General features: G+C 40.9%; 1 protein-coding gene across 1 annotated transcript in view; it reads left to right on the forward strand.

The window, feature by feature from the left end:
- Nucleotides 1–13,165, forward strand: part of THBS2 (thrombospondin 2) — a 181,694-nt gene that overhangs the window by 34,172 nt on the left and 134,357 nt on the right. The window contains exon 2 of the mRNA XM_073627865.1: nucleotides 11,074–11,145. Coding sequence (XP_073483966.1) covers nucleotides 11,074–11,145 — 72 coding nt within the window. The remainder of the gene's footprint in view (nucleotides 1–11,073; nucleotides 11,146–13,165) is intronic.

Below are 13,165 nucleotides of genomic sequence, written 5' to 3' on the forward strand. Positions count from 1 at the left end.
CGAGGGTCCCCAAGGAACTCAGCCAGGTAATAGCTAGACCATTGTTCCTAATGTTTATGGACCATTTACTGACTGGAATGGTACCAGCTGATTGGAGAAAAGCCAAAGTGGTACCAATATTTAAAAAAGGGTCAAGATATATCCCTGGAAACTACAGACCAGTCAGCCTAACATTGATGGTATGTAAGCTAATGGAGGGGATGAAGGGACTCTTAATGAAAATGGTATCATTAGTGGTAATCAGCACAGATTCATGAAGAATCATTCTTGCCAGACCAATCTATTAACATTCTATGAAGAAGTGAGCTTCCATCTAGATAAAGGAAGGCCATGGATGTTGTGTCTCTGGATTTTGCAAAAGCATTTGATACAGTTCCCCTCGAACGTTTACTTTGCAAACCGAGGTCAGTCAGCATGGACCATAGAGTGAGTACCTGGATTGAAAACTGGCAACAGGGGTGGGTGCAAAGGGTGTTGATAAATAGTGAGTACTCGGAATGGTCCGGTGTGGTAAGTGGGGTCCCCCGTGGATCTGTCCTGGGACCAGTTCTGTTTAACTTATTTATAAATGATATAGAGGATGGGATAAACAGCTCAATGTCAATATTTGTGGATGATACAAAGTTAAGCAGGGCAATAACTTCATCGCAGGATATGGAAACCTTATAAGAATACCTAAATTAAATAATGGAGTGGGCAACTACATGGCAAATGAGGTTTATTGTTAAAAAATGTAAAATAATGCATTTGGGTGCTAAAAATAAGAAACGTAAGTTACTCGCTAGGAGCAGAACCTCTGGGAGAATCTAGGATGGAAAAGGACCTGGGGGTCCTAGTAGATGACAGGCTCAGCAATGGCAAGCTGCTGCAAGCAAAGCCAATAGCATATTGGCATGTATTAAAAAGGGGATTCACTCCAGGGATAAAACAATAATTCTTCCACTCTACAAGACTCTGGTCCGGCCCCAACTTGAGTATGCCATCGAGTTCTGGGCACTAGTCCAGGGGAAAGACTAAAAACATTGAACTTATTCTCTCTGGAGAGGAGACACTTGAGAGGGGATATGATAGTAATGTACAAATACTGCACTGGTGACCCTAGGAGACGGAAAAACTTTTTAGTGAAAGGGAATTTCAAAAGATACATGGCCATTCACTGAAATTGGAAGAGAAGGGTTTTAACCATAAACTGCGTAGAGGGTTCTTTACTGTCAGAGCGGTAACAATGTGGAATTTTCTTCCACAAGCAGTGGTATCAGCAGGGAGCATCGATAGTTTCAAAAAACTATTAGATGGGCACCTTAACAATCACAACATACAGGGATATACAGTGTACTGAACTATTGACATAAACACAAGCACACTCACACACCACAGGTTAAACTGGATGGACTGCTGTCTTTTTTCAACCTTACCAACTATGTAACTATGTAGCTGTACTTATGGCTTTGTGCTGCTGTCTTGTGTTGTTGTTTGTTATGTAAGCCTTGCCGTCAGGCTAGAGTTGTATGATTAACTTTTTGCAAAAACAATAGAAAGGAATTTACCAAACAAAAATAAAAGTTACATTTCAAGAATATCTTTGATTGGCGTAATCAGTGTTTTTTTTTAACATGTGTATCCCTTGGCAACCTATTTCCATAAATTGTAATCCCCCAATTGTAATTGGTGTATGGGGTAAGCGACAATAGTAGAATGATTAGCTCTTGGGAGAAAGAAGGACATGGAGAAGATCTGACCATTTTGTCAGCTCTCCTCTAACCTGACATTGCAGCTCCTACACACTTTGCAATTAAAGCAAGTAATAAGAGTGCCTGAGTGGAGCAGAACCAATCTAATCACTCTGATAGCTTTGTTTACTTTTTAAGTTCATCAGGCATTGACAAGTCGTAGCTCACTCACTAAAAGGAAGGTCAGCCAGGAGAGAAGTGAGGGCCTGTGAGAGGGCACTTCCGCTCCACTTGCCATGTTAGCACCAATGAGCTTTGTGCTGCTCTCCTATAGGGAGCCTGTGCCTAATGACATCAATTTTAAATCCAGTGACTTGCGGTGCTCCCCCTCAAGGATCCCCACTCACCAGCTCCCTACACCCCTGCAGGGGTAATAGGCATGTATTGTCTGGCCGTGGATGACATCTGGGATTCCAGTAGAGTTGTCCCTGGGGGTTCCCCTCCAGATATGGTATCTCCTTAAGTGATCCAAAAATATCTTGTATTTCTGTAAATCCCAGGCTCAATAAATAAGAACAACAGAATGGCTCAGTATGCAGACTGCAGTCACTGGAGCTCCACTCTGCACAGAATTCATGTACAGTAAACATGTGCCCTCCACTTCCTGTAGTATTGTCTATAGAATAGTGTAGTGTAGGGAGCCGGTGAGTGGGGATCCTTGAGGGGGAGCACCGCAAGTCACTGGATTTAAAATTGATGTCATCACAAAAGTCACTATCCACAGGAATCCTATTCATGGTGGAACTTCATGCAATTCTATGCAATTATATCTATGTTGGAACTCTGTAATTTGGGACTTTTTCATATACGATAATTTTTATTCCTGATAATTTTTATTTTTAATTTTTATATTTTTATTTTTATAGGTTTCATTTTTAAAAAAAAAAAAAATGTTTTCAATATTTCACTAATATTGCACTTTCTAAATGTGGTAGTATTGAACTTTGATTACACTCTCCACCTGCTCAGTCATACGGGTGAGAGCACGGGGAGTTGCATGAACTATTGGGTGTCAAGATGCATTTTCAGATCAATGTTATTAATGCACAGGTTTCATTATAAGAGAATAATTTGCATTTAGTAATTCATAGATATCTATTCTCCTTCACGCACTAGAGGGAATGTTTATTGATTGTTTGATTTATTTAGTATATAATTTACTGGATTAATTCACATTTGGGTGGAAGGGTAACCATTTATATCCTAGGATTAGGAGGCACTGGTTTTGCATACAGTAGCACGGGTTATTAACCCTACTGGGCACACACCCACTCTGTTTAATCTTCAACTTCCATCACATGTTATCAGTTATGACATCAGTCATTGGATGGTTTGACAGTTTGGTTGAGAGCACAACGAATGTGACGAATGTGCTGGAAATGTAACTGTTTTTTTAAACTGTTAAATCAATGGGTTTATTTATGCTTTAAGACCCCTTTCACACTGGAGCGCTTTGCAGGCGCTACAGCGCTAAAAATAGTGCCTGCAAAGCTCCCTGAAAGAGCCGCTCCTGTCTCTTCAGTGTGAAAGTCCGAGGGCTTTCACACTGGAGTGGTGCACTGGCAGGAATGTAAAAAAGTCCTGCTAACAGCATCTTTGGAGCGGTGAAGGAGCAGTGTGTATACCGCTCCTCCACCACTCCTGCCCATTGAAATCAATGGGCAGCGTGGCTATTTTGCGGGTGGTTTTAACCCTTTTTCACATGCTAGTGGGGGTTAAAAGCGCCCCGCTAGCATCCGAATACCCCCGCAAATACAACGGTAAAGCGCCGCTAAAAATAGCAGCGCTTTACCGCCGACGCCCCAGTGTGAAAGGGGCCTTAGCGCCATTTTTTTTAAAAGCTGGGTCCACAAAAAACTTGTGCAGGTCTGAGCTCAGTAGAGTACATTTTGATTGATTGCAAAGGACTGGAAACCAGTGAACCAATTACAGGACCAACGAATGTCATTTCTATAGGAATTTGAATGATATGCACTACATGTTGATTACAGATGCAGTCAATTAGATATATTATTTAACTTCAGCTGCTCAGTATAGGGACTGGTAAGGTAAAACCAATAGAGGTGAATGTGATATGTTCTGTCTCATGTCTAATGGAGATATTCTTATGACATTGGGCACCACCCAATTTAGTGGTTGTAAAGCCAGAAGGCATTCTATGCATTCAAATAAAAAGCCTTCTGTATGCAGCAGCCCCCCACAGCCCCCCTAATATTTACCTGAGCCCCCTCTCTATCCAGCGATGTGGATGAGTGCCTTGGCCTCCTGATCCTTATGATTGGCTGAGACACAGCAGCCAATCAAAGTCAGTTAGTCATTGAGGAAAGAGAGGGGGCGGGGCCAAACCACAGCTCCGTGTCTGAATAGACATAGGGAGTTGTGGCTTGACTCAAGTTCCCCCATAGCAAGCTGCTTGCTGGGGGCATTCAACAGGATGGAGGAGTCAGGAGCACCGAAGAGTGACCCCAGAAGAGGAGGATCTGGGCTACCCTGTGCAAAACCACTGCACAGAGCAGGGAAGTATAACATGTTTGTTATTTTTATAGAAAAAAAAACAAGACTTTACAATCACTTTAAGGATATCCTTTAAATGGAATTGGGTGATGAGCACTAGGGATCTATATATTTTCAATAATAATCAGCTATGTACTATAGGGTTAGGTAAGGTTGATCTCTGAGTATGAATTTGAGCACAGACGTTTTCTCTGGGAATAGAGTGGGAGCTACCAGTTCATTACAAAATAAATGTTGTCATCTAAAGTTTTTTTACAAAAATGGCATGAAAAAATTCTCATAGCAAATAAACAGTCTACTTCTGGGTAATATGCTGAATTATTAATGGGGGAGTAGAGTATGAGTTGGGTGAGCAATTATCTTATATTTTATATTGTTTTGATATGTTTTTGGTAATGTATTGAAGCATAATTCTGCATTGCCTTTTGTTTTACACAGTTGTACAGGCTTCTTCCTTGTTTAGAAAATTATAGAAATACCCTGTTTCCCCGAAAATAAGACCTAGTGTGATTGTCAGTGATGGCTGCAATATAAGCCCTACCCCCCAAATAATCCCTACCCTGTTTCCCCGAAAATAATCCCTACCCTGAAAATAAGACCTACAAGGACTTTAACTAGGGCTTATTTGGGGGGTAGGGCTTATATTGCAGCCATCACCGACAATCACGCTAGGTCTTATTTTCGGGGAAACAGGGTAGCAGAAATGTGACCAGGTGCATATAGTACCATGCCTCCATCCCAATATATAACACACACACACACAAACAATATTTTCCTTGGGACTTTAACTGAGGCATAATACAAAAGTCATAAAATATAAATTTATTGTACAATGATTTGACACATACATAATGATAATAATATTTTTTGTTTGGCATGTCAAGACAATTGATTACATTTAGCAATATATAATGTACATAAAGCTGGTATATTCTCAAATGCATGCTTTACACAACCAAGATGATTGCAATATACAGTGAGGGGTAAAAGTATTTGATCGCCTGCTGATTTTGTGTGTTTGCCCACTGACAAAGAAATGAACAACAAAAATATCCAGAAAAACGCAGTTCAAAAAAGTTATAAATTGATTTGCATTTTACTGGGTGAAATAAGTATTTGATCCCCTATCAGTCAGCAAGATTTCTGGCTCCCAGGTGTCTTCTTTACAGGTAATGAGCTGAGATTAGGAGCACTTTCTTAAAGGGAGTGCTCCTAATCTCAGTTTGTTATCTGTATAAAAGACACCTGTCCACAGAAGCAATCAATCAATAACGTTCCTATCTCTCCAGCATGGCCAAGACCAAAGAGCTGTTCAAGGATGTCAAGGACAAGATTGTAAACCTATACAAAGCTGGAATTGGCTACAAGACCATCCCCAATAGAGGGTAGCAACAGTTGGTGCCATTATTCGCAAATGGAATAAACACAAAATAACTGTCAATCTCCCTCGGTCTGGGACTCCATGCAGGATCTCACCTCATGGAGTTTCAATGATCATGAGAACGGTGAGGAATCAGCCCAGAACTATGTGGGAGAGTCTTGTCAAGGATCTCAAAGCAGCGGGGACCACAGTAACCAAGAAAACAATGGTAACACACAACGCCGTGAAGGACTGAAATCCTGCAGTGCCCGCAAGGTAGCCCTGCTCAAGAAAGCACAGGTACAGGCCCTTCTGAAGTTTGCTCATTCAGAGGAGAACTGGGTGAAAGTGTTGTGGTCAGATGAGACTAAAATCGAGCTCTTTGGCATCAACTCAACTCGCCATGTTTGGAGGACTACGAATTCTGTCTATGACCCCAAGAACACCATCCCCACCTTCAAACGTGGAGGTGGAAACATTGTGCTTTGGGTGCGTTTTTCTGCTAAGGGGACAGGACAACTTCACCGCATCAAAGGGATGATGGACGGGGCCATGTACCGTGAAATCTTGGGTGAAAACTTCCTTCAGCCAGGGCATTGAAAATGGGTTGTGGATGGGTATTCCAGCATGACAATGTCCCAAAACACACAGCCAAGGCAACAAAGGAGTGGCACAAGAAGAAGCACATTAAGATATTGGAGTGGCCTAGCCGGTCTCCAGACCTTAATCCTATAGAAAATATGTGGAAGGAGTTGAAGGTTCGAGTTACCAAACGTCAGCCTCAAAATTTTAATGACTTGGAGAGGATCTGCAAAGAGGAGTGGGACAAAATCCCACTTGAGATGTGTGCAAACCTGGTGGCCAACTACAAGAAACGTCTGACCTCTGTGATTGCCAACAAGGGTTTTGCCACCAAGTACTAAGTCATGTTTTGCGAAGGGGTCAAATACTTATTTCACAAATTAAAATGCAAATGAATTTATAACTGTTTTGAAATGCGTTTTTCTGGATATTTTTGTTGTTATTCTGTCTCTCACTGTTAAAATAAACCTACCATTAAAATTAGAGACTAATCAGTTCTTTGTCAGTGGGCAAACATACAAAATCAGCAGAAGATCAAATACTTTTTTCCCTCACTGTAAAACAGGGATGCATCTTGTAACTTGATGCATTTCGTGAATAATTTCACTTCTTCAGGAATAGATGTCTCCAACAACAGAAGACTATACTAAGTAACAACAACATAAATTATATTAAAGCACTCCCTAAAAATACAGTGGGTGCCAACACCCTGCATACTGATGTTCTAAAAAGAGAGACTTACAAACCAGCTTGGAACTTGATCAAACATAGCACCTACAAATGGCAACCACTGCTCAGTGTCTGACACAGGAGTAGTGGAGGGGTACCAAGATACCCAATGGGAAAACCAAAGGGGTGGCACAAGAGTATGTGGCTGTGTTAGATGATACAAAGTACCAAAAACCAGACCTATAAAAAATAAATAAGGTGACATTAAATACCACCAGGTACTTTCAATGTAAACAAGAAAATTATCTCAAAATGTTGCAAGTGAAGTAGATATGTATACTAAATGTTAAAAAAATTAATGTTTCTATAAGACTATGAATCAAAATTTTGAGGTGGCTTTATTACTCACCAGATATTTTTTACATGTTGCTGGGACTACTGCATTGAAGTTTATAAAATTGTTTCTTGTTTGAGGTACTGCCATTTATGAATTTGGTGTATTCATTGGACGGTCTTCACTTTGTCCATAGTTCTCATCTACTTCATCTGCAGCAACGTGTGTGTTTTTATCAGCTGTTCTCTGTTTCTTCTGTTTAAATCAACATTTGCAGTTTGCAGGTGGCAAGATCTAGGAGCTTCTATTTTAGAAGCTGCATGATTTGGCAGCCATGTTCTTCTGAGTCAGTGTATCATTCATGACCTCATCTCTCTCCTGTAGAGCACATGTTGTCTTGCTGTCCTCTTGTAATGTTTTGCTTTGTCGCACTAAGTCTAAGTAAAGCTGACTGTAGTTGCAGCTGATTTCTTATCGAAGTCATTTGCCAGCTTGTAAGCAGCTGAGCTGGTGGTACTGTTCCAGCAGCAGGTGTATTGTTTTACTTTACTTTGCCTTTGAGGGCAACTGTTTGATACTTTGAATCCTTAACGCAATCTGTTGGTTTAACTGTGGACAGATAGGACTTGAAGTTTTGTGCAAAAAAAAAAAGAAAAAGCACATAAACATTCAGTTCAGAGCATGTAGCAAGTTAACTCTTAATGGTGTGACAAGTGTACAAGAAAGAGGAGCAGACAGCTGACAGAAGAAGCAGTGACAGTGGTTGGTGACAGGGCCTCTGGTAGTGAGGGGACAGTATAGTTCATGTTCCCTACTTAGAGGCAGGGTCCCATGTTGGAGCCTGCTTTGTTACAGAGCACCTCTGGGGTTTAAGATTGGACATCATGATCGGCAAGGCATTGCAATCCAAAGTATGGAAGCTTGTCTTGCAGAAAATTATATGGTGCAATGTGATGAGACAAAAACAAGCTGGTGGAGTAAGTGTGTGGAGCCCTGGAGCACAGTATGGCTTATCACCTAAGGGTGGCACCAACCCACACTGAAGTATGTCAGTGGTGAGTGTCATAGCTAGTAGGGAGCGACGACCTAACACACGTTTATAGAATTTCAGTGTTCTCCCACCAACAGGATAAAACAATACTGCCCAATACTGTATGCACTGCTGGCTAGGGATATTAAGTTATAAAAATAAAAAGTAATTTCTGTATTCTAAGCTAAGAATTCATATTCCCAGAGAGATTGGTGCATTGTGTCTGTATGCTCATTATAAATTTGTTATTAACCACTTCAGCCCCGGAAGGATTTACCCCCTTAATGACCAGGCCATTTTTTGCGATAAGGCACTGGGCCGCTTTAACTGACGACTGCGCGGTCATGCGATGTTGTACACAAACAAAATTTATGTCCTTTTTTTCCCACAAATAGAGCTTTCTTTTGGTGATATTTGATCACATCTGTGGTTTTAATTTTTTTCGCTATAAACAAAATAAGAGTGACAATTTTGAAAAAAAAAAAAATTTTTTTTACATTTTGCTATAATAAATATAAAAAAAAAAAAGTCTTCATCAGTTTAGGCCAATATGTATTCTTCTACATATTCTTGGTAAAAAAAATCATAATAAGCGCATATTAATTGGTTTGCGCAAAAAATTTAGTGTATACAAAATAGGGGATATATTAATGCCATTTTTATTATTAATTTTTTTTTACTAGTAATGGTGTTGATCAGCAATTTTTAAAGAGACTGCAACATTGCGGAGGACAGATCGGACACTTTTGACACTTTTTTAGGACCATTGACATTTATGCAGCGATCAGTGCTATAAATAGACACTGATTACTGTATAAATGACACTGGCAGGGCAGGGGTTAACGCTAGGGGGCGATGAAGGGGTTAAGTGTGTTCTAGGGATGTGTTTCTAATTGTGGGGGGAAGGGACTGACTGGGAGTAGAGAGAGATCGCTGTTCCTGATTACTAGGAACAGCAGATCTCTCTCTACTTTCCTGACAGTATGAAGATCTGTCTGTTTACATTGACAGATCCCGTTCTGGCTCTTTGAGGAGCGTTTGCAGGTTGCCACGGGCCTCACGGATTGGCTGCGGCACTGCACGCACATGCCCCCTATAGCTCTTAAAGCGTCCGACGTACACCTACGACATTTTGTGCAGCTGTGGCAACCTGCCGCAGTATAATGAAGAGTGGACTATGAATATATAATTGGCAGTGCCTCCACCTAGAACAGGGCTCCAGCATATGTAGAGATGATCCCTTTCTAGGACAATAACTAGTAACTCACCCAAAATAACTGACAGCAGTAGTACTAATACACCCAGCATTGATTTCTATGAGTAAAGATATGCAGACATACCAGCAGGTGACTAGTGTAACTTTATATATGATAAAGTGATGGCATTACATACACCCAAAGCAATAACAGGAAGAATGTACATATGTCGTAGAAGAACAGTGTATATATGTATCTATATATATCCATATATATAACTTAAAGCCTTTAACACCAATACCTCCAATTAGGCACTGTGGCACAGTTCAGTTGCAGGGGCCCCTGATAAGTTGACTTGCAAGGCGTAACTGTGGAGCGGTGGCTTCCTGGGGACGCTTGTGCAGACGAGCACATCGATGGAGAAGAAGTCTGGAACATGCCACCTGCAAGGCAAATCAGGCCTATCTAGCCTATCTCTTGGTCCCTAACCTTACTATAGGCTATCAATGCTACCGGACCGCTACCTAATCTAAATGGCTGTCAGAAGCCTATCCTGTCGCTACCCTTTGCTGTTTACCGTTCCCTAGGCTAATACTGTACAAAAGAACACTTCCCTACACAGTTAATGCTGGGAGTTAGTATGATAAAACAGTGAGGTTTATTTTGTGATTACAGTTCCCTACTCGATAAAGATCTCCAACTTCCACTGTAAAGTTAAATATAGATTAAAGTACAAACTATTTATTGAATATTTACATAAACCTGGTGCTCTAGTCAAGACTTAAAGTAGATGTAAGCCCGAAATTTTTTTTTTGATGTCATAATGTAGAGTATAAGATTTCCTATCATTTGAGCCCAGTCTTGCCACAAAGAGTTAATCCAGCTCTGAGCAATTCTCTTTTATTGTTCAGTGAGATAAATCTTGACAAACAGAGAAAAACTTTGTCAAATCCTCCCCCTTGCTGTGAGTGACAGGTGATTTACATATCTCGTGCACTAGCCTAAGAGACATGCATTATTTTTTAATTCCCTCCCACTCCTTTCTTCTGCTGCTCTGCCAGGATTGGATGTACAACAATTTCCAATGGTTCTGCCTCTCTGCCTCTCTGCCTCTCCTTCTCGTGCTTCCTGGTCTGCACATGCGCATGAGTAACGTGAGCACGCTCTGCTTTCATCACAGAACGCGCTCTGTCACTCCTGCACATGCACGCGAGTCTCACAAGGCGCGAGGCGCATCCTGGCTGGCCGTGGGAGTGTAGTGGTGGGTGGAGGTGTCCTCTGACGTCACGCCTCCGCCCACTGAGCGCCGAGAATTAAAACGCCCACAGAATTAGGAAGATTGCGGGGCTCCTAGCAGGTGAGGGGGCGACTATTTAAATATAAGAATGCAGGAGGCATGTAAAGCCTTATATATATTAACTCTGCTAATGCTAATGCTAATGCTTTTAAATTGATGACAGTAGGTTTACATCTGTATAAGGTGTAAAGATGTGTGTGTGTATATATATATATATATATATATATATATATATATATATATATATATATTATATTATATGAATTAATTAAAATACTTCATGAAAAAGCAATTTTAAAAATAAGTAAAGTTTATGCAGTTGTGTTATTTGTATTCTAAATCTGTACCTTTTCTTTTGTAGGGGTTATGTTACAGACAAATTTGAAGCGCCTTCTTATCTTTCTTTGTTTTTGGGCTTTCCTAAATGCTCAAGGTAAGAATATTATGCTACTACATATATATATTAACTACTTGCCTACAGGTCAATTTTACCCCCTTCCTGCCCAGGCCAATTTTCAGCTTTCAGCGCTGTCGCACTTTGAATGATAATTGCGCAGACATGCAACACTGTATCCAAAAATATTTTTTATACTTTTTTTGAGACAGATAGAGCTTTCTTTTGGTGGTAATTAATCACCACTGGGTTTTTTATTTTTTGCTAAACAAACTAAAAAAGACCAAAAAAAATGTTTGCTTTTGTAAATAAGTAATTTTTCTGCTTCACTGATGGGCGCTGATTAGGCTGCACTGATGGGTACTGATGAGGCGCACTGATGGCCACTAATGAGGCGACACTGATGGGCACTGATGAGCAGACACTGATGAGGCGACACTGATGGGCACTGATGAGCAGACACTGATGAGGCTGCACTGATATGCAACAATCATGGGCACTGATAAGCAGCAATGATGGGCACTAATAGGTGGTACTGATGGGCACTGATAGGTGCCATTGATAGGCAGCACTGATAGGCATCACTGATAGGTGTCACTGATTAGCACTGACAGGCATCACTGATGGGCACTGATTGGCAGCACTGGTCGGTACTGATTGGCAGCACAGGTGGGCACTGATTGGCAACAGTGTTGGGCACAGATTGGCAGAACTGGTGGCCACTGTTGGGCACTGATTGGCAGCACTGGTGGGCACTGTTGGGATGGCACTGATAATCAGGACACTGTCAGCGTGAGGGGAGGATTACCAATAACTGGCAAATCCTGCTTACATCCTTGATCAGCTGTGATTGGACATGTGGTAAAAAGGGTCCATGAATGGCTCTTTACCCTGATCTGAGATCAGCTGTGTCTGAAGGACTCAGCAATCACAGATCAATGCCGATGCGTGCTGCAGGGGGCACGCAAGCAGCATGAGCATGGGAGGACGTCATATGACGGCCTCTCGGCAAAGTGTGGCCACGCTGTATCTGTCATTCGGCTATAGTGCAGTCATGAAGGGGTTAACATATATCGTTGACGATTTCCACTACTCCTGTTAAAAGGGCTCATGTCGTCCAACATTGTTTTTCTGCAATTGGCATGCATTCCAAACACATGTCAAATGCAGGTCATCAAAATCGCAAATTTAAGTGTATTTCCACTTTTGCAGCCAAACTGGAATAGCACCTGCATTATATTTGTTACATGTTCCCATTCAAATAGTATAACTTGAAAAAAAATTGCAGGTTACCTTTTTTTCTAGATCTTTTTTCTGGAATCTCCAGCAAAAAAAATACTGCTTAGTTAATTTTGTTTATAAGGAGGCTGGGATTCTGTATTTCCCATAATTAACTCTGTCTGTACAAAGGGTTCAGGGTGTAATAGCTTGGCTTCACCGTTGTATGTTAAGCGCTGGATTCAACCAGTCTCCAGCCTTTCTATTAGGACAGTTTACGCTGAACTAGTTGAAAAATTCTTGCACTCAGCCATGACACCTTCTGCTTGGAAACATCCAAAAATATGGAAATACACTATAAGCAGTACAAATGGAAGTTCAAAAGCTGCCTTTGACTTGCTCTGTTTTCCATTGTGCTGAATTTCTTTGGATACAGTTTTTACCAAGGTGCATTTGAAGAGCAGGCAAAGTAGGTCTAAATGCAGCCTTTCTTTGTCAATTGCCACATTTGCATTCCATTAGCAAATGCAGCGTTTGAAAAAAAAAAACACTCATTTACATGAGCCCTAAACATAATCACAGTTTATAGCAACATTATAATTACATAAAAACACTCATCCACCACAGGAGTCAATGCAGATTTATTCTTTAATAATGTCACAAATGAAAGCCAAGGGCACACTTTCATGCAGCGCACACATACTGGGCAAAGAAAAGTTACCAAGTAAAGATATACCTGTAAAAGAAGACTGAAAATATCTAACTATCACACTGCCTGCCTGAAGTCTAATGGGAAACACACACTTTTTGAGTCCCTCCTTCCGACCTCCACGTCACTACA

This window comes from Aquarana catesbeiana, linkage group LG04, assembly GCF_042186555.1.
Source record: "Aquarana catesbeiana isolate 2022-GZ linkage group LG04, ASM4218655v1, whole genome shotgun sequence".
NCBI classification, from domain to species: Eukaryota; Metazoa; Chordata; class Amphibia; order Anura; family Ranidae; genus Aquarana; species Aquarana catesbeiana.